This window comes from Talpa occidentalis, unplaced genomic scaffold (genome assembly GCF_014898055.3).
Source record: "Talpa occidentalis isolate TD23 unplaced genomic scaffold, MPIMG_talOcc4v2.1 talOcc4.13, whole genome shotgun sequence".
In the NCBI taxonomy this organism is placed as follows: domain Eukaryota; kingdom Metazoa; phylum Chordata; class Mammalia; order Eulipotyphla; family Talpidae; genus Talpa; species Talpa occidentalis.
In genome coordinates this window covers 38,843,270-38,865,281 of record NW_023601322.1, presented here as the reverse complement: position 1 = coordinate 38,865,281, position 22,012 = coordinate 38,843,270, and the positions used below count along the sequence as shown (strand labels likewise).

The following is a 22,012-nucleotide window of genomic DNA, read 5'->3' as shown; positions in this document are numbered from 1 at the left end:
ATTTTGTTTTTTAAATTTATTATAATTGGGCTTCCCCTGGTGGCACAATGGTTGAGTGCTGGGTTCAATCTGCAGCGCGGGTTCAATCCCTGGCACGCAGACCTCTCCTGCCGCCAGCTGCTCCCCTCAGCAGTGTACTTCTTCGTCAGTCTGCCTGTTCTGCTCCCCATTCTGGCTCTGGTGAATTTTCTCACCCTCCTGCGCTTCTGACTGTACCCAGTGCTTGTATAAATAAATAAATTAATTGAAAAAATGAATACAGTATTAAATAAATTAAAAAAATAAATTTATTATAATTATTTCTTTTTCCTGGCCCCTTTTTGGTTTCCCTACATTCCTCCTATAAGTGAAACCATCTGATATTTTTCCTTTTCCTTCTGACTTATTTCACTGAGCATAATCCCTGGAATACTACTCAGCAACCAAAAAAGATAAACTCATGCCCTTTGCAGCAACATGGGAAAATTTTGTTTTCTATGCACTGTACTAGATATTTTAGCCTTAAGTGTTCAACTTTTCCTAATTGCTTTGTAAAAGCAGTTCATACATTAAAATCATTAATCCCGTATCATTTATGGTATAAACTTTCTCCTTCCTCATTAGCGTTCCATTTTTGTTTTGTTATAGTGTTTTTTGATGTACAAACTTTTATTATAGTTTTTGTGTGTGCAGTTTTTTTTTTTTTGGTTTCAATGGATAGTTGTTATTTACTAGCCCACCAATTTCATATTCCTCTCTCCCTATAACTGGAATTTCATCTGCTTGTGAAACAATGACAAAGCTAATCAGAATAACTATTGATACTTCAAAACAAGAACTAAGCTAACCCAGCTCACTTTCTTCTAACAGGCAAAATAAAAATACATGCCCTCTAGTATACATAATGGCTTAGTCACTAAGACATTCAAATGGGATCTTGAAAAGTGTGGGTAAATCCAGGGCATAGTAAAGATGAGCTGAGACACTACATCACAGTTTAAGTGTTCCTGGTGAAGCATCTCTTGGTCACTACCCGAATCTTGTGAAAACTGGGGGATGACTTTACCTAATGCCTTGTGGACATGCAGAAGTGACTTAGGGGCTATGCACAGGAACCAAAAGGCAGGAAGTACCAACCACTGCTGAGAGGCTTTACCCCAGGTAAGGATTTTACCTTTGAGGAGTTCTAAACTGGCTCTGCCCTCAGAGCTCACAGGCTGACTTTATCCTTTGTATTCCATTTAGCACAGCAAGTAGCAGTGTCTCCCCAAACAACAATGGAGATGCAGCCTCTCTGGCTTTGGCCTTGGGCAAAAGCTTCCCATTCAAATATAGCCACAGGTCCATTTCACACAATCTGCTTAGACGGAACAATAGGGTCAATACAGTTCTTGGTATTCTCAGGACCACACTGCAAGCCCACCCAACCAGCAGTTATGTCAGAGGCCACTATGGCTTGGCCATTGTCTTGGCATTCTTATCAAATTTATCAGCAAGGACAAAGTAAAGCAGGAAAGGCAATCTTCACACACCATTCTTCCAAGTTTTGGACATCAAGTCTTTGCCAATCTTGGTTCCCTTTTCATCAGAGAGGTGCCAAACTCCATGTTGTTGAGACTTTGTTTAGCATCTTATTAGTCAGCTGAATCTTGTCTGCAAGTTTAGCTCTGCCTAGGATGGCCAGAGAGGGTTTTTCTGGGCCCTTAAAGACCTTGGCAAAATAGTTCAGCTCCTTCTTCATCAAAAAACCTCCAGTCTCCTGTGGCAGCTTGACTCCCACCAATAAGTGGGCTGTGGGGTCGGTGAATGGTGCCAAAAGCATCATTGATATAGACATCCCCTACCTTGGAAAGTGATGCTCGGAAGGGTTCTATTTCAGCTGGTGCAGCTTTAACCTTGTTCCCAGAAGCATCTTTTCCCTTCCCTACTTCCTCCACATAAAAGCAGAGTTTCTCCAGCAGGATGACAGACACAGCAGTAGGGTCAGCACACTTTTCTCCACTTCTGGGCCCACACAGAACAAAACAACCTCGCCTAGCAAAGATTTGAGTTCTACAGCAACTTGCTGTAAGGAGTACTTTTTAGGCATGGAGACACCAGCAGGCCCGCCCCCCAACACCCCATGTCATCACCCCTGAGTGGTGGCTCATAACAGCAACTGACATGGATCCATTGTCCAAGCAGAATTTGGTGTCTGGGGCTGGCAGCTTCAATCTTCTGGTTGTTCTGCACAGAAACACTGAAGTCCACTTTCATGAAGACCTGCTTTCCTTTGTGCTCAGCCTGTGCAGAGACAGCTTTGTTGGGAAACAACATCTTGGCAATGCCACTGTGCTAGATGCCTGGGGTGTCAGACAGCAGAGACAGTGCCTAGGTGTGCTGAGGGGGCACGTGGAATCTATTTAATAGAGCAGTCTTTATGGATTCTCCTTTTTATGCTCACAAATTATTTTCCCTCCCTTTTTATTTTTGAAGAACAGACAGAAGATGAACACTTCTTTCCACCTTAACATACCCCTCCTGCAACATGTATTTACTAAATATACAGATGAGTTCTCTCTCCTTTCATCTGTACCATTTTTATGCCTGTGTCTCAATTTTTGTTGAAGTAATGCTCTTACAGCACTTACTGTCCCTCTTTTCTCCTCCTCCATTCTTCAAAACTCTTCCAGTTTTACTTCCTCAGGAGCATTTTTGTCCATCCTGGACAGTAGCACTGACAACCTCGAGTGGGGGGTGTTTTGGTGAGAGGTCCTGCTTACAAGACCAAGGCCCAGGTCTGGCCTGCGTGGGAGCTCTGGGTACACTAACAGACTCAGCCATTCACTCCACATCTTTCAGTTTATCATAAAACGTAGCAGATTATGCATCTGAAGGATTTCAGCCAAGGTACCTTTCCAGTTTGGCAAACTACAACTTGCACTCCTTGGCTGTCTTTTGAATATCTTCCTTCTGCCACTCCCAGTTCCCGGAGAGCTCCTTTTGATTCTAACCTCATCAGAATCAAATGCAGTGCCGCGGATATCGTTGGCGCTCGGGGTTAGAGAAGGGGTGGGGATTGTCTTTTGACACGTGGGACTTGTCTGGGAAAGCACAACGTCTTTGATGTAAGCTCGACAGGCAGTGGCAGTATCCCCTGTCTTCTGCTAACTCTCACCCCTGTTGGAGGTCCGAAGTGGCATTTTCTGACTTGTCCGAGAGAGTGACTATCTGGAGAGGAGAAATAATCTGCTGTCTGCCCTGGCGATGGGCAGGTGGGGCTCTCCGGGCCCCCAGGTTTAGCCTCCAGGGTGGGAACTTGGGAACGCCTTTTGCCGTCCCCGCCCGCGAAGTTCCTAGTGCGCAGCGCAATTGCAGGAGTCGACGTCTGCTGGCCCGAGGCTGGTGCTGTCAGTTCCTGATCCGGCGGGTGCCCGTTCCAGCCCCAGCCGCGTCAGGTTCCAGACCAGGAGCCGCCTCACGCCTCCGGCTCCCCGCACGTGGGGCGGGGGCGCGGATCCGCCGCCGCCCACACTCCGGGCTGCGCTCGTCTGTGGAACCAGGCTCTTGCCACCGAGCCCGGCGCGCCCCACGAGCGGTGCCGCGAGCAGCTGGGCGGGAGGGCGGTGCGCGGCAGGATGGCGGCGGCCGCGCGGGCTCCGGGCTTGGCACCTGGGCCAGTGCTGCTGCTGCTGCTGTTGCTACTAATGCTGCCGCTCCCTGCCGAGTTCGCAGCCGCTCGGAACACCCGCTCCGCGACCCGGCTCAGCCTGCTCCCTCCTTACTTCAACTTGGCGGAGGCCGCGAGGATTTGGGCCACCGCCACCTGCGGGGAGCGGGCGCCCGACGGCGCGCGGCCCCGACCCGAGCTCTACTGCAAGTTGGTGGGGGGCCCATCGCCCCGGGCCGTGGCCACGCTATTCAGGTAAGGTCCTCGGAGAGAACACGAGAGAGGGACGTGCTGGGCGCCACGGGGGTGAGCTTGATTCGCGCGGGTCAGCGACGGGGCGAAAGGCTTGACCCATTCCCAGAGCGCGCTAATCACCGCGGGCGACCTGGAGAAATTCCCCACCCGCGCACAGGCGCGCTGCCCCGGGCGTTGGGCGCAACGACCCAGGCTCGATCCCGTGCGAGCATCAGCCTTGCCAGTGCGCCGCCGAAGGCGCAGATGGGTAAAACACCACAGGTGAGCGGAGGCTGAGGTCAGGTTTGGGCGAGTAGGGAAGAAAGTCGGAAGCTGCGCTCCAGGAATGCGTAGAACTCGGGTGGGGTTCAGCCTGCACCACCCAGGTAGCGCCGGACCAGGCCTTGAGTCCCCGCCAGACTTCACCAGTGTCTGCTTGGAGGCCCTTCCATCTCTCCACCTTACTCGGAGGAGAAAACTTGGTAGCTGTTAACTTCCCTGGTTCTCGTAGGAGAGAACTTTTTGGTTGTTTCAAGAGTATCACTGTGATGTCACCGAAAAGATGCAAAGATGCACTTCACTGTGATATCACCAAAAAGATGCACTTCACTAGACTGCCTACAGTGTCACCATCCAGTCTTTGGGTCCGTGAAACTTGACGTGATCAAAGACAGGGTGCTCAGAACCTAGCAGAGACTCTTACCAACAACACCTGAAGTAAATGATAGTGTCACTGGTGCTTCATCAGCATTTGGAAGTGTTCCAGGCCCTTATACAGGATCCTCACAGCAATGCTGGGAACTGGATGAGGTCAGCAGGTTAAGAAATATGCTTACCTCTTGGAGTAGGGCAGCTATGAACCCAATTCTGATGTCAAATCCCCTTTATACTAAGCCTCCCTCCCTCTCTTAGGGAGTACAGCTGAACATTAGGAAAGTGTTGATGGAAGAAGGAGTATATTTGGAACTTGGACTCCAAAAGGCAAAGATTATCATTGAGAATCTCCATCAGTGTTTTAGGAACTTTTTTTGACTATGTACCTCCATAAATGACAAGTTGTTGAACATTCAGTGCTAAGATGTGCTTATTTATTTATAAATTATATACATATAATTTAGTTTAGCACTTTTGATACAATTCAAAATTGGTTTTCTGTTAATACTTGAATTTAGCGGTTTTCATATTTGAAAAAGTACATCAAAAGTATGTAGATTCAAATGGAAGAAATGCATTGACAACTGAGTTCCAGAACCAGCTTCATAATTTACAGAGTCCAGTACAAAGTGAAAATGTGTATCTCCTTGTTAAAAATTATTAAGATTTTCACAATGGTGATTGCAAAGCTTGAAATTAAGTGAGGGGCCTTAATGAAAATGGAACTCTGTGTGATTGTACAGGTCTTGTGCTGAGTTCACTAAATCACAGTACTTATATTTCCACCTATCCTTCAATTATGTTAACATTTCTAAGAAGTCGAAACTTGGCCAATAGATGTTCCCTTTGCAAGTGGCACTCAGTACTTCCTGGTAGGGAGGTGTTGCTTTTTAATGTTTTAAACAAATGATTCAAAACTTGCTGTATGTCTTATTTTGAAAATATTAAATTATTAGAAAATGTTTCCATGTTTTTAAAATGTGCAAATATGACAGCTTTCAGAGTAACACAATTCTTTATTTAGCAAAAAAAAAAAAAAAATGAAACACTTCTAAACACCTATTTTCCAAAAATATTCCTTTCTAAGCATATATTTAGAACTGCATTTATTTTTCTACACATTGTTAAACAACACCTTTACTTTGATGGGACATAAATACCTGCATTATTTTGCCAATAGCTATTAGGTAATACATTACTGATGGCCATTTTTCATCTTAGAAGGGGTTAACAAATTTGGAATTTTTGTGAAAAAGTGTAATTCTTCTTTAAATTTAAAAGGTCTTTTAAGTACTTTACCATGACATAACTAGGGAACCTGGGTAGTCAAAAGAATTTCACTGTCACTCCCTATTTCAGTACAAGGTGGAGCTATTCTGTTATTTAGGAGACTAGAATCCACATGTCTATTCAGCCAGGCACATGCCAGTAACTCATGTGTCATGGTCAGATGATAGCCTGCTGGAACTCTCCTCTTCGACAGACACTCAGGACCACTGGTCACTTTGTCCAGCTGACTTGTGGTCTGGATGGAGGCCCCTAAAAGCAATCTGTAAATCTGTAAAACAGAATTTCTTCATTTTTAAGTAGAATAAACATAAATGAAAATGTTATCTTCCCTTCTCACTCCTCACTGGATCACCTGGCACATCCAACTTTGGCAACAACTGTTTCAATTATGGGGAGAGCAGATGCAAGATGAAGCTGATCCAAAGAATTTTCAACTGTCTCTTCTCTCCCAGATTTGCCTAGGAATGGGCCAACCCTCATTTTCCAACTGGTACTTTTTCACCAAATTTCACATATTTATTTATCAATGTAACCCTTGCCACAACACACCAACATGATTTCGTGCATTTAGAGGGAAACTATTTCCTGGGTAACTGGAAAATTGTGCAGATGCCTTTCGTAAGATCTTCATTTTAAGCAGCTTTATGGGAAAATATTTCATTTGGAAGTCTGCATTTTACTGTCAATGGACACCTTTCTTCATTTTGCTGTCATCTGCACTCACCGAGTAGAACTTGTATTGATTGTTGGGAACCAGTTTTTCTTCAGGGTTCTGATTATTCTTTCTGTCCCAACTGACACCTGGATTGAACAAAGCCAGGCTCATGATGTGTAGCATTGCTCTGGTAATGCCAGCTCCAATAAATACAAAGAGGGAGTTCAAGCTAGGATGCTTCTTGGCCTGACTGGGGGTCTGGCAGAGCATGGTTGTAGGTGAGGCCTTGGCCTGGAAAGCATGGGAGAACAAATGTGCAAGGCCTGGGACTAAGTATTCTCTGCCTTAACTATATTTTATTGAGTGTTCATAGGTTGACACCACTGTTTTGAAGGTCCAGAAAAGTTATATTTCCTGTCCTGATTGAGGTTCCAGAAGAGGTCACCACAGGAAGTGGCTATCTGAAGGTCACTAAGCAGAGTGTGTTTCTAGGCCAGGGTGTAGTTTGCAGAAGAGTGCTATCTGGTATTAAATCTTATTCGTCCCTGAAAATAAGAGGTGTATAAAAGATCTGCTGAATAATGTATTGTACTTCACAGTTGAGGGCGGAGACTCTGATTGCTCATGTGGTAGGTTTTCATCTAAGGATGAGAGAAGCTTGTTGGGGCCAAGAAGGGGAAGCCACGTTCCAGAGGCCCAGCTGTTAGACACCGGAGCTAGTCCAGTATAGGCACCAGCATGTACAGACCTGCCTCTCAGAAAAGTGAGGGGTGATGGGAGGTGGCGGGAGAAGGAAGGAGAGGTTATGATTAATCAGCTTGTTGTACCTGAGTGATGACCATCTTGAGTCTGCTCATGCACAGCTCAAGATGGAAAATGGACAAGAATTAAAATAGTTCCATTTTGTCAAGCTTTCTAAAAACAAATCTTTGGGGGACAGCCAGGATTTAGAATGTCAGGCTGAAAGGATTTTGCAAAACAATTTAAAAAGTGAATAAAATATCATGTCTTAGAAGAAAACATAGGTTTATAGTTGTGAGTCTATAACAGCTATGCTGCTTTTCTTTTTTTTTTTTTTTTTTTTTTTTTTTAAATATTAAATTTTATTTTTATATTCCCCCATACAATTGCAAACGCCCCATTCTGACCCCAATCCTTCCCCTCCCGCCCCCCACCCCCAAAAAGTGTCTCTGGTTCATAGTTTTTTGTTGATTTTGATTTTCACTTTCTTATATTCATTTTCCTGGTCCCTTATTTAAGTTTTCTAGATTCCTGCTATGAGTGAGACCATCCGGTATTTTTCTTTTTCTTTTTGGCTTATTTCGCTGAGCATGATCCCTTCCAGCGCCATCCATGTTGCTGCAAATTGCATGTGTTTATCTTTTTTGAATGCTGAGTAATATTCCATGGTATATATGTACCACATCTTCTTGATCCAGTCATCTACTTTTGGGCATTTGGGTTGTTTCCAAAGCTTAGCTATTGTAAACAGTGCTGCTATAAACATAGGAGTGCAGGTGCTCTTTGGAATTGATGTTTCTGTGTCCTTTGGGTAAATACCTAGGAGTGGAATTGCTGGATCATATGGAAGCTCTATGTTTAGTAGGTCCAGAAATCTCCACACAGCTCTCCATAGTGGTTGGACCAGTTTGCACTCCCACCAACAGTGCAGAAGAGTTCCTTTTTCTCCACATCCTCGCCAACATTTGTTGTTGCTAGTTTTTTAATATGTGCCATTCTCACTGGTGTGAGATGGTATCTCATGGTAGTTTTGATTTGCATTTCCCTGATTGCAAGTGATGTTGAACATTTTTTCATATGTCTGTTGGCCATTTGCATTTCCTCTTCAGAGAAGTTTCTTTTTAGCTCTTCTGCCCATTTTTTGACTGGATTATTTTCTTTATTGTTGCTGAGTCTCATCAGCTCTTTGCAGATTTTTGTGATCAGTCCTTTATCATTAGTGTTGGGTGCAAAAATGTTCTCCCAGTTGGTGGGGTTTCTCTTTGTTTTTGTTATTGTCTCTTTTGCTGTGCAGAAGCTCTTTAATTTGATGTAGTCCCAGCTGTTTATCTTTCTCTTCACTATCACTGCTTTGGGTGATGTGTCTGTAAAGATGTCTTTGATGTGCAAATCCCGTAGTGTTTCGCCTATATTTCCTTCTATGTATTTTATGGTTTCAGGTCTTATGTCTAGTTCTTTAATCCATTTTGAGTTGATTTTTGTGTATGGTGTGAGGTAGTGGTCAAGCTTCATTCTTTTGCATGTAGCGACCCAGTTTTCCCAGCACCATTTATTGAACAAACTTTCTTTGCTCCAATGCATAGTCTTTGCTCCTTTGTCAAAGATTAGTTGACCATAAATCTGTGGGTTTATTTCTGGATTTTCTATTCGATTCCATGGTCTGTATGTCTGTTCTTGTTCCAATACCATGCAGTTTTGATGATTATGGCTTTGTAGTAGAGTTTGAAGTCTGGGAGTGTGATGCCTCCATTCCCTTCTTTTTTTCAGTAGAGCTTTGGCTATTCGGGGTTTTTGGTGATTCCATATGAATTTCATCAATAATTGTTCTATTTCTTTGAAGAATGCCATAGAGATTTTGATTGGAATAGCATTGAATCTGTATATTGCTTTTGGTAGGATGGCCATTTTAATAATGTTTATTCTTCCAATCCATGAGCAGGGGATGTCTTTCCATTTCTTTGTGTCTTCTTCTATTTCTTTTAACAGTGTTTTTATAGTTTTCTTTGTATAGGTCCTTTACCTCTTTTGTTAGATTTATTCCCAAATATTTGATTTTTTTTGTTTCGATAATAAAAGGGGTGGTTTTTTTGATTTCTTCTTCTTCAGATTTATTGTTTGTGTATAGGAAGGCTACTGACTTTTGCGTGTTGATTTTGTATCCTGCCACTTTACTGAATTGATTGATGAGTTGAATTAGTTTTTCTGTGGAGATTTTGGGGTTCTCTATGTATATTATCATATCATCTGCAAATAGTGATAGTTTGACTTCTTCTTTTCCTATTTGGATTCCTTGGATGTCTTTCTCTTGTCTTATTGCTCTGGCTAGGACTTCCAGTATTATATTGAAAAGCAGTGGTGAGAGTGGACATCCTTGTTTTGTTCCAGATCTTAATGGAATTGCTTTCAGCTTTTCACCATTGAGAATGATACTGGCTGTTGGCTTGTCATAGATGGCCTTTATGATGTTGAGGTATGTTCCTTGTATCCCAAGAATTTCAAGGGCTTTTATCATGAATGGGTGTTGCACTTTGTCGAAAGCTTTCTCAGCATCTATTGATATTATCATATGGTTTTTATATTTCTTTTTGTTGATGTGTTGGATAACGTTGATTGATTTTCGGATGTTAAACCATCCTTGTGCCCCTGGAATGAATCCAACTTGGTCGTGGTGAATTATCTTATGGATACATTGTTGGATTCTGATAGCTAAAATTTTATTGAGGATTTTTGCATCAGTGTTCATTAGGGAGATTGGCCTATAGTTTTCCTTTTTTGTGTTGTCCTTATTCGGTTTTGGTATTAGTGTAATATTGGCTTCATAGAACGTGTTTGGTATTGTCCCTTCCTTCTCAATTTTTTGGAAGAGTTTGTGAAGGATAGGCACTAATTCGTCTCTGAATGTTTGGTAGAATTCATTTGTAAATCCATCAGGTCCTGGGCTTTTGTTTTTGGGGAGGTTTTTAATTACCATTTCAATTTCGCTGCTTGTAATTGGTCTGTTTAGGTGTTCTATTTCTTCTTTATCTAGCTTTGGGTGATTGTAGAGTTGTAGGAATTTGTCCATCTCCTCTATATTGTTGAACTTGTTTCCATATAACTGTTCATAGTAGTTACTGATTATTCTTTTGATTTCTGCTGTGTCCGTTGTGATTTCTCCTCTTTCATTTATGATTCTGTTTATTTGTGCTTTCTCCCTTTTTTCCTTTGTGAGCCTGGCTAGGGGTTTGTCTATTTTATTTATTTTTTCAAAGAACCAGCTCTTGGTTTCATTGATCTTTTGGATTGTTTTTTTAGTTTCAATTTCATTTATTTCTGCTTTGGTTTTTATTATTTCTTTTCTTCTACTGGTTCTGGGGTTATTTTGTTGTTCTTTTTCTAGATCTTTGAGCTTCGAGATTAGGTTGTTTCTTTGAGTTCTTTCTTGTTTTTGATGTGAGCTTCTATTGCTATATATTTTCCTCTTATTACTGCTTTTGCTGCATCCCATACATTTAGGATATTGGTGTCCTCCTTGTCATTCAATTCAAAGAATTTTTTAATTTCTTCTTTGATCTCCTCGTTAGTCCAGTGGTCTTCCAGTAGTGTGGCTTTAATCTCCATGAGGTAGGATAGTTCCTTGCCTTCTTTTTATGATTTATTTCTAGTTTGATGCCTTCGTGGTCAGAAAAGATGGTTGGTATGATTTCAATCTTGGTGTATCTGTTGATGTTTGTCTTGTGCCCCAGTATGTGATCGATCCTGGAGAATGATCCGTGTGCGCTTGAGAAAAATGTGTACTCCGTTTTTGTTGGGTTTAGTGTTCTATAGATGTCTGTTAAGCCCAAATGCTCTAGGTCCTTATTTAGAGCTTTAGTTTCTTTACTTATTTTTTGTCTTGTTGATCTATCCATTGTTGATAGTGGTGTGTTGAAGTCTCCCACTACATATGTGTTTTCTCTGATGTCTGTTTTCAGAGAGGACAACAGTTGTCTGATATATTTTGGTGCTCTTTCGTTTGGTGAGTATATGTTAATGAGTGTTATTTCTTCTTGAAGTATTGTCCCCTTAATCATAATGTAGTGACCATGGGGGTCTCTTTTTATTTTTTTGAGTTTGAAGTCTGTTTTATCTGATATAAGTATAGCTGTTCCTGCTTTCTTTTTTGGCCCATTTGCTTGTAGGATTGTTTCCATCCTTTGATTTTGAGCCTATTTTTATCTTTTGTAGCTAAATGTGTTTCCTGGAGACAGCAAAAGGTTGGGTTTTGTTTCTTAATCCAGGCTGCAACTCTGTGTCTTTTATTGAAGAGTTTAGTCCATTTACATTTAGAGTTAATATTGATATGTTAGCATCTGTATTTGCCATTATGTTTGTCTTTCCTTTGATTTTATTTATTTATTCTTTTAATAACTTTTTTTTTTTTCTGGTCTTCTTTCGTTGTTATTCGTCCCTCTGAGGTTCTGGCTTTAGGATTCCTTGTAGTATTTTTTGGAGTGGGGGTTTAGTCGCAATGAAATTCCGGAGTTTCTCTTTGTCTGGGAAGGTCCATATTCTTTCTTCATGGAGGAAAGAGAGCTTTGCGGGATAGAGTATTCTTGGTTGGCATCTGTTTTCTTGGAGTCTGTTGACTATGTCCCTCCACTCTCTCCTTGCCCGTAATGTTTCTTCAGAGAAGTCTGATGTCAGCCTGATTGGTTTTCCTTTGAATGTTATCTGTTTCTTCCCTCTTGTCAGCTTCATTATTTTTTCCTTGTCCTGGATTCTTGGGAGCTTTACTATTATGTGTCTTGCTGTGTTTTTCCTTTCGTCGTGGAAGTTTGGTGTTCTTCTTGCTTCTTGTATATCAATTTTCAGCTCCTTCTTCTCATTTGGGAAGTTCTCTTCAATTATATCCATGAATATTTTCTCTGTTCCTACATCTCTCTCCTCTCCTTCTGGAATTCCTATAACTCTTATATTTCCTTTCCTCATGGAGTCAGATAGTTCCCGAAGTCTTTCTTCATTCTTTTTCCTTCGTACTTCTCTTTCCTTTTCTGTTTTGGTTCTTTTTATTTCTGTGTCTTCAAGATTACTTATTCGTTCTTCCATTTCATCTATTCTGCTTTCATTGCTTTTCCCAGAGTTCTTTAGTTCCTCCATTAATTCTTTGATCTCCTGCATTTCTCTTACTTCCCTCTTTAGGGACTCAATTTCCTTCTTCTGATCTATCACTTTTTTAATCATGGCAATTTTAAATTCTCTTTCTGGAAGGCTCAGAAGTTCTTCCAAGTTGCTGTCGTTGCAATCTGGGGAGTGGTTTTCTTTTTGTGGTGTGCTTCTTTCCTGAGGAGTTTTTAGGTTGCGTGTGGTTCTTCTACTCCCTACTGTCTGTTTTCTAATTTGTCGTATGCGTTGGGACACTGTGTTGCTCGGACTGACTGACATCTTGGGTGAACTTCTCCGCTCCCCTCTGGCTCTTCCAGGAGCCATCTCTGTCTTCTGGGGGAGCTTTCTGCTGGTTTTAGGCAGTTTTTACTGAAGAAATGTCCCTGTTCTCAAATGGCGAAGCGGGATGCAGTCCCTGCGCCTCCGGTTTCAGGCACACTCTTCTGCGCACCCGGTCTGCCCCGGACGTGGGTGCCTGCTCCCTCTGTGGGCTCAGACTGCTGGTCGGAAGGGGCCTGGCGTGGAATAACTTCCCGGCTGGCCACTGGGTCCTCCAGAAACCTTCTGCCCTTTTCAAGCAGTCTTAAGAAATGTCCTGTTTTATAGGGTGTTAGTGACTTTTTTTTTCCTGGTCGCTAGGTGGCGCCAGAGATCTCTCCTATTGTCCTTGGGGGGCTGTTTTTCGCCTCCCCCCACCCCGTGGGACAGAGAACAGAGCGGGAATGGTAGGGTACACCTCAACAGCTTTGGGGTGCTGTGTCTGCCTTGTGCCCCACCGTCGTGGAGAAACCACGCCCCGAATTTTCGTGCCCCGGGTCTCAGTTCAAAGCCCTCAGTTCCAGGACGCGGGCTGTAGCCCAGTTCAGTGGCGCGGGAATGGCGCCTTTTGCACCGCTCCCGTGCCTGGGCGCCTGGTTCCTGCTCACTCAGGGAGGGACCTTCACCTCAGTGAGGACCTCCGCGCGTCTCCCCGCAAGCCTAGGTCGTCTCCCCGCAAGCCTAGGTCGCAGGCGCGGGACCTGGGCAGCCGCGATCCAGGTCTGCACTTGCTTTTCAAGCGCGCCGAGCGCGCCGAGCGCGCCGCTATCCGCGCAGGCTTACCAGCAGCCCGGGCTGTGTGCGCGTCTCCCGGGGTCTTTGTTCTTCTCTAATGGCGCCCGGAGCCGTTCGCTCACCGCCGCGGTGGATCCTGCAGGGTTCGCCTCAGCTCCCGTTCACGGGGTGTGGTGGCTGCAATAGTTCCTTTCCACTCACAGTCCCGCTTGCTACGTCGTTTGTTCTTGTGGGCCGTTTTGGTTTGTTGTTTCCTCCTCTCTGCCGGTCGGAGAGTGCCGCCTCTGTGGGCGGGGGAGGGGAGCAGGGTTCTGCGCTTCCCTCCCTTCTAGTCCTCTTTTATGGCCAGTTTCTTCTTTGGGCAGTTCGCTGGCGTCACCCGTTTATCTTCCGTGGCCCAGTTCTCACTGGGACCTGCCGCTTTTCCTCCCTATTCACTTTTTTAATGGGAGATCTTACTCGCAGCGTCTCCTCGCCGCCATGTTGCTCCGCCCCCTATGCTGCTTTTTCAATGGTAACATGGATAAACCGGCAGGGCATTTAAAAAGTCCAAATTTTGTTTGTTGTGTGAAAAATGTTCACTGTGCTTCCTCTGGACTGAAGGTTCATTAAATAAGATTTTATATTCTTTTTTTTTTTAAGATTTTTATTTATTTATACAAGAACCGGGGTACAGGCCAGATGCACGGGAGGGTGAGAGGATTCACCAGAGACAGAGCAGGGAACAAAACAGGCAGACTGATGAAATACACTGCTGAGGGGGACAGCGGGCCAGACAGGAGAGGTTTGCCTCGCCATGTGGGATTCTCGCCAGCTGGCAGGAATTTAACCCAGGCCGCAGAGGCTGAGGACAGCTTCACAGTGGGCTGCGGACAGCTTCACAGTGCAGTGCTCAACCACCTGCGCCACCAGGGAGGCCCATATTCTTGTTTCTTAGTATCTGTTACTCAGACACTAAGTGTCTGAGAGCTGTGTGCTTCAGAGACACTGATTGTCTTGTCCACATCTGTATCTAAGATGCTTAATACAAAACCTGGAATAGTATAGGTGGTTGGAAAATATTAAATGAAGCCACCTATACTATCAGTGTCTCTGAAACACACAGCTCTCAGACACTTAGTGTCTGAGTAACAGATACTAAGAAACAAGAATATGCGCCTTCCTGGTGGTGCAGGGGGTTGAGCACTGCACTGTGAAGCTGTCTGCAGCCCACTGTGCAATTGTATGGGGAATATAAAAATAAAATTAAAAAAAAATATTTACAAAAAAAAATTCTAGACAAAGTAAAAAAAAAATGATAAAAAATAAACCACTTGGGGGGAAAAAAAAAGAAAGAGTGGTAGAGTGAAGGTATAGTTAATGACTGTAGAGAAGTTAATGTAAAGAGTAGACAAGAAAAGTGCAAATTAATTCTATTCTGTTGAAAAGTAATTATAAGTGAAATATAATCACACTTCGTGCTTTAATTTTTAATGTATACTTTACTTGTTAAATCTAAAGATAACATTACTTATGAAGACATCTCATAGAAGCAATGATGTGATGAAAGTGGAAGACTGTAACAAAAATTTAACCTTGTATGTGGCTTAGCTTGACTAAATGCTATAATTACAAGGAATAAAATACGCATACAGGTAACTCCACTTTTTGAAAATTTGTGTTAGCCACTTTGCTTTTATGAAAGACCTACATTACCTGTTTTTGGTTACTGAAGGAAAACCAAAGAGGATTTTTACCTTTATGATATGGGTGATTAGGGAAAGTGGTGCTCCGTTTGTTTTGCAGCAGCCTTTTTTGAAGCAGCGCTGAGCTCCTTCCGTGAACTACTTTATATAGATGGTGTATTTGTCTTAGTGTTTCTACTTTTATGACATGCTAATGTTATTTTAGGTCTTATGTGTTTGTTATGATTTGGTAGGTTATTTCTTGGGCCTGGGAATGCGCCAATATTTCCCTATAAGAATTATTGGTGATTGTGTCTTTGCTTTACTCCCTGGAAGCTTACGAAGGTTTCACAGCAATGCTCTCCTGTTGAATATCGGGGAAACCTATATTTACCTAACATATGGTCTCTATTTTGTTCATTGATAATTCAAGACATCTTTTGCCTCATCGCACTTCGATTTATGTATAGACATATGTGTTTAACCTGAGTGATGTTGAAATGCACATGTGAGTTGAGGCTGAGGGTGAGTGTGCTTTCTCTAAGCCACAGAGCAGCCTCAGTAGTGTGTTTGTGTAACTTGGACTAATGACCATAAACAGGAAACTCAACTTCAGAAAAACTCTGCTTATAGAACTATTGTGAAAGAGAATCATTTGTTCACTTCAATAGGGCTGTTTCCTTTGTGAAACTGACGTGAAAATATTGAGTGAGGGCTAGGAAGTTTAAGACATTTACTATGCCCATTGATGTATTTGTAATAATTATTAATGAGAAGAGTTATTTTGAGACTTCAGAGAAATGACTACAGTCAGCAATTTAAGGATAAATTATTCATTTTCCAAAAGTGATTTTCTTAGTAGTTGTTCTTTGTGGACATTAGCGAAAGTTCAGCAATGCAAGTTTATGTATAAATCATTTGAAAAAGACAAACATAGGTTCTTTCCTTCGGAGAGTCAAGAAACACAGCTTGATACCCCAGAATCTCAGCAATTTAAATTTGTTCCCTAACAAGTCATAGATTCCTGGAGCTCACAGGCCTTCACAGTTGCTGGTATGTAGCTGGAACTGTAAGTGTTCATTACTAGTATTGCACAATTTTACTTAATGTTCTGAATTATTGGTCCCATTGACATTGTGGGCCATTTAATCTGAGAAAAGGATATACAGTAAATCTCACTGTCATCATTATGTTCTCGAAAACTGACTTTAAACCAAAACAGGTCCTTGAATGATGTTTGCTCATCAATGTTATAATGAAATGATGTGTTTTTCAAAGACCTAGTGTATCCAGTCATAGGAAAAGGAGAGGACAAAGCTGGTCATTACTTTCAGACCTTCACTTGTAAGAAGACTGGACCTAATCCACTGTAGAAAGATAGTGTTGTGTATCTTTAGTGCACACATGAATGTGAAAATTAGATGTTTCCTTCACATCTTTTACCAAAACTAGAATGAAGTATTTGTGTCATTTAATAGCTTTATGGATGCATGATTTAAATACCAAAACATGCTTCCATTGTAAGTGTGAATTCAATAAACTTTAGTAAATTTCTAGGATTGTGTTACTATCCCTAGAATCCAGTTTTAGAATATTTCTGTCCAAAGTTTCCTTATGCCTGTGCACACCTAAATTCATTAGTCTGACTTCTGTCTCTGAAGATTTGCTATTTCTGGAAATTTAAAGTAAATGGAATCATACTTATGTGATCTTTTGTGTCTGATTTCTCTTACTTAGCATAATGTTTTTGAGGTATATTCATATTGTTGCATGATTTAGTAGCTTATTTTTAGTTGCAAAAAATAGTACTTCATTATATGACTGTACCTCAATTTCTTTATCCACTGATGGACATTTGTATTGCTTCCAGGTTTGGGCTTTTATAAATAATGCTTCTGTGAATATTCGCAAACAAATCTTTATGTGGACATGTATTTTCCATTTTCTTGGGTAGATTCTTAGGGGTAGAATTGCTAGAGCACATAGTAAATTTATATTTCAGTTTTTGAAAAAGTTCCCATTGTTGAAAGTGGGATATAACTATCTCCAGCTCTTACTATATATGTATTTCTCCCTTCAATTCCTTTCCAATCTGTGTGATTTTAGTTTATTTTTCTTTTAATCAGTCAATTAATGAGTTCACAAAACCTATTAAATGGCTATTACCTGTCAAGCACCATGCCAGATGCTGAGGATGGAAAGATAATGGAGACAATCTGAAAAGATCCAGATGAAGTTTCTTTTCAAGGCCTAATTTTCTTGAAAGAGCAGGAGAATGTCTTCGATGGAAAATGTAATGTCACCTCATTTTACATATTATCAAACTATTCTCATTTCATTTGCAATCAGACCAGAGTTTGAGTTTTAACTCTATCAGCTCTCTGACCTTGGCAAATTGCTTAATCTCAGTTTCTGGGTATATAAAACAGAATCAATAGTGGTATTTATCTCACAGCTTTATTGGGAGTATAAAAGCACTTAGTATATTCCTTATTGGCACAAAGTGCTCAATGAATGTATTTTTCATAGAGTGAAAAAATTCTAAGGTAAGACTTCTAAAATGGTAAACTACAAAAAAGATTTGTAACAATGATCACTTAAAATTTTTGAGTAAAATTCTTTTAACGATGAAATGTATGGTGCATTATGTACTGAACATATTTGGCATGACAAATAACGCATAAACATAAAGAAGACTTTTATAGCCTCTATAATATAATGATGTTAAGTTGATTTGGTACTATGTCAATAAGTAGTTTTTTTTTAAGGTTAATTTTGGTGGCAACAATACATTCTCTCAGATCATAAAATTATTTCTGGTTTTGGTTTATGCTTTCATAAAACAAGTGTTAACTCTTGCTCAACATTTTAGAACCATTAGCCTAGTGGGGGAAGAGATTTAGTAAGTGGTGCCTAGTGGGTCTAAGTCAACGGAACTGCCTAAAGTTCTGCTGTCTACAAGGGCTCCTGACAAAGGGGCATGTGGGGCCCTTGAAATCCAGCCTGGGCAATACTGCATCTTCTCAGAGGCAGGGAGTCCTTTTCTACTTCACAAAAAAGAGACGTTTTGATGGGCTTGTAGGGCCTGATTGGATCCTTCATGCCAACAGGGTGGAACCTGCCCTCGGGAAAGCCAACTCATTGAGCCCCACATGTCCTGCCAGTTTCTCAATGTGATGAGCATATTGTATTTTCTCAGCAGTGTTCCCATTCTAGCAGCTCTGCAAATACATGTGGAATCAGTAAATGAATAATAGCTAGAGAGAAATATGGGCTTTAATTAGATTATCTATGTACGTAGTAACTGTGAGAAGTGGAGGGAAAAGTAATTGTCCATTACTTTCAAATTTTACCATAAACTGTATATTCTATGTACAGGAATGATACCAAATAGGGGCGGGAGGATGGTGAGTAGGGAGGACTGCCTAATAACCATGGGTTTTTCTCCCTCACTTAATGGAGGGAGCATTAATCTATTAATTTAACATGTTTACTGATCCTTGGCACCATTATAAAATACTTCACACATGTTGAGTTCTTAATCCTCACAATTTTGGTAGAGGTATTCTCAGTCGCTCATTTTACAGATGAGGAATCTGAAGCAGAAAGAGTTTGAATGATACCTCCAGGATCACGCTGCTAGAACATGGTGAAGTCAGGCACTTTGGCTGCATAATTCATGCTCTGGCCTATTTTGATATACAGCCACATAGAGCTAATTCCTCCCCCATCAAAGTTCCAGTCAAACTTTGCACTGCCTTGTGATTCCACTCACCACCTCGGGACCATTTATTTTCATGTATTTACCTTTGTTAGATCAGTGAGCTTCCTGAGGGTAGGGTTACATTTTATGGCTCCCCTAAGGGAACTCTATAGCTGCTTTTTGAAATAATGTTCAAAAGGCAACACCATTGCAGAATTTTTCTAATAGAGTAACACCCTGATAGAAGTTGGAACAAAGGTAGCTGAATTTCAACAACCTCCTTTTGAAAGACAGGTGTGACCTTGATGTGTTACATTTCAAAGTTGAAGTGTCTGATGCAGTGGCCAAGACAAATGCCCGGGATTGAGCTACAAGAAGCTGGAAGAGGCAAGGAAAGTTCTTTTCTACAGGTTTCAGAGGGAGCATGTCCTAACAACACTTTGACTTCATAGTTCTAGCTTCCAGAACTATGAAACAACACTCTTCTGTTCTAAGTCACACAGTTTGTTGGTACTTCCTTATGACATTCCTAGAAAATGAATGCACTAACTGTCCCAGTCCATTTGGGCAGCCATACCAATATGCCACAGTGGCTTGGAAACAACTGAAATTTATATCTCCCAGGTCTGAAGGCTGGTAACTTCAAGAGAAAGATGCAGGTAGAATCAATATCTGCCGAGAACCCACTTCCTGTTCAGAGGTGGCTGTCTTTTCCCTGTGTCCTCCCGTGTGCAAGGAGTAAAAGCTCTCTGTGGCCTCGTTCACAAAAGCTCTGGCCCATTTATGTTTTGAATCTTGGAACACAAATATTCATTCCATAGCAGTAACTTTAGCTCTAAATCAGTCTCCCAGTCAGCAGTCTTAAGCGAGCATTCAGCGTGTGAGTGTTATCTGTGAGGAATGGAAGGTGCCACATGAGACTTTTTAGATTCCGGGGTCTTTGTTTTTGAGACTTTGCAATCTAATAATTCAGAATGTAGTTCCTAAATAGATGGAGGACTCTTGGTTGAGTAAATTTTTGGGATGACTATGTTAAGAGCCATCCTTAAGGGCCTCCCTTGGTGGCGTAGTGGTTGAGCATTGGGCTGCGAAGCTGCTGGCAGCCTCTGCAGCACCGGTTCAATCGCTGGCCACTGGCGAGCGTCCCACATGGTGCGACAGACCTCTCCCGCCCCGCCTGGTGCTCCCCTCAGCAGTGTATTTGGTCGGTCTGCCTGTTCTGTTCCCTGCTCTGGCTCTGGTGAATTCTCTCACCCTCCCACGCTTCTGACTGTACCCAGTGCTTGTATAAATAAATAAATAAATAAATCTTAAAAAAATAGAGTCATCCTTAAATATGAAGACCATATCAGAGGGGGACGCTAAGTAAGAATTACTTAACACAGATGGGGTGGTGGGATTGTGGGGACTATGTATGCAGGGATCCTTGTATCTCTTTTTTTTTGCATAGAACTCATAGGTCAATGATTCCTTCCCTATAAATGATGGCTTTGGGGGCTGCAAAAGGGGAAGGACAAGGTGGGATGGTGAAATGAAATGCCTGATTCCTACATACTGGAATTGACTCTGCAGACTAAATATTGATTGAGGGTTTGTGTGCTTAAAAGACATTCTGGCAAAGATGCTATGCAAGATAGTTTGCATAGTGAATTGATGAGAACACAAAACTTTAACTTTCCAAATTTTCTATTAAGTCTCGTCTGTTTCTAAGGGATAACTGATCACTTACTTTGTCTTTAAAGTGACTGACATTAATTTTGAGAGCTTTTAACACACTAGAAAAATCAGAGGGTGCTAGAAGACCTCTTTAGGAAAATCTCTTAGCATGATTGCCATTCTTTTTTATTTCATTATGGACTTCTACTTGAAGAAAACTGTAGCCAAGTAACTTTCTACGAGAAATGCTAAGACCTGAACAATCTTCATTCCTTCTTTCTGAGCCCCATACTGGCTTTGAAGTAACTTTGTGCACCTCTCACTGGGTATAACTTGAAGTCTCATTTTCTCCGGATCACTTTCTTCAATCTTGGGTGTTGTTTTCTGGCTACTACCTAGAGCAGCTGTCACTCTAGCTTCTGAGGCTTTAAATTGAAATGAATCACAGTAGGACTGCCTTACTAACTACAAGAAAGATGAGGCCAAGAATATTCAGAATCTGGGCCTCCCTGGTGGCACAGCAGTTGAGCGCCATGCTGTGAAGCTGTCCGAGGCCTCTGCAGCACCGGTTCGATTCCCCGCCGGCCAGGGAGAACCCCACATGGCTCAGAAGACCTCTCCTGCCTCGCCCCCTGCTCCCCTCAGCAGTGTCTTCAGTCCTTCTGCCTGTTCTGCTCCCTGCTCTGGCTCTGGTGAATTTTCCCACCCTCCCGTGCTTCTGACCTGTACCCCAGTTCCCCAGTTCTTATATAAAATAAATAAATCTTTAAAAAAAAGAATCTTCAGAATGTTTGTAACAATGATTCTCCATCTTCAGTAAAGATAAAGTAAAAAGGGTGGGGTAGTTAGTTGCAGCACAAGGGATTGGCTATGGAGAAGAATTGCCATTGAAGTGTTTTTTTAAAAAGTGAAGTGAGGAGTCCATTTTCAGGGCATGAATACTGTGTGCGATCTTTCAGGCCCCTCTATAGGCAATCACAATGCCTGACTGGCAGGCCTGAGGGCTAAGGTGTCCTCCCAACACTAGACTTGGGCACAGGGATTTGCAGTCAAGGGTGAGGCCCCCTGGACCACCAGGTGCACATCTGCCTCCTCAGCCTCTCCTTAGAGGCCTCCAGTGGAGGCACCTCCCTGGCACCTCCACCGAGATTCTCAGAGGCAAGGGTACTTTTCCTCCTCTGATCCAGTATTTTTCTATTTCTGCTTCCCTCCTTCTTCCCTCCAATCCCCTAGGTCTATAAAAAGGCAGGACACTTTGTTTGAGACTCCTGGCTATGAGGTCATTCTCCTGTTATCTGACCCCAGCCTGATGCTGGTCCACAGGGAAAATGGAACAGTGGGGAGCTGGCACCTTGTCCTGGTGCCTCTTGCCTACATTGCAGAGTCAGTGATTAAGTTCTTGATTGTTGCTATCAGATTGGCTCTTTGACCTCCTCAAGAACTGGAAGTGCAGCAGCAGCTGGCAGAATGCTTTCTCTGATGATTGCTAATGTGGATTCTTACCAACTAAGGAAAAAACTGCTCCTGCAGACATTTGTGTACATACATTTGTGGCTAATATTCATGAACTATTATTAACAAATACTTATTGACATCTACTATGTGCCAGG

At 42.1% G+C, this 22,012-nt stretch overlaps 1 protein-coding gene and 1 pseudogene across 1 annotated transcript in view; one reads left to right on the top strand and one right to left on the bottom strand.

Moving 5' to 3' along the window:
* Nucleotides 1-842: 842 nt before the first annotated feature.
* On the bottom strand, nucleotides 843-2,295 carry LOC119242804 (phosphoglycerate kinase 1-like; annotated as a pseudogene).
* A 1,301-nt stretch (nucleotides 2,296-3,596) lies between these two features.
* Nucleotides 3,597-22,012, top strand: part of LAMA3 (laminin subunit alpha 3) — a 262,122-nt gene continuing 243,706 nt past the window's right edge. Inside the window, 2 exon segments of the mRNA XM_037508729.2 lie at nucleotides 3,597-3,852; nucleotides 3,855-3,883. Coding sequence (XP_037364626.1) covers nucleotides 3,597-3,852; nucleotides 3,855-3,883 — 285 coding nt within the window.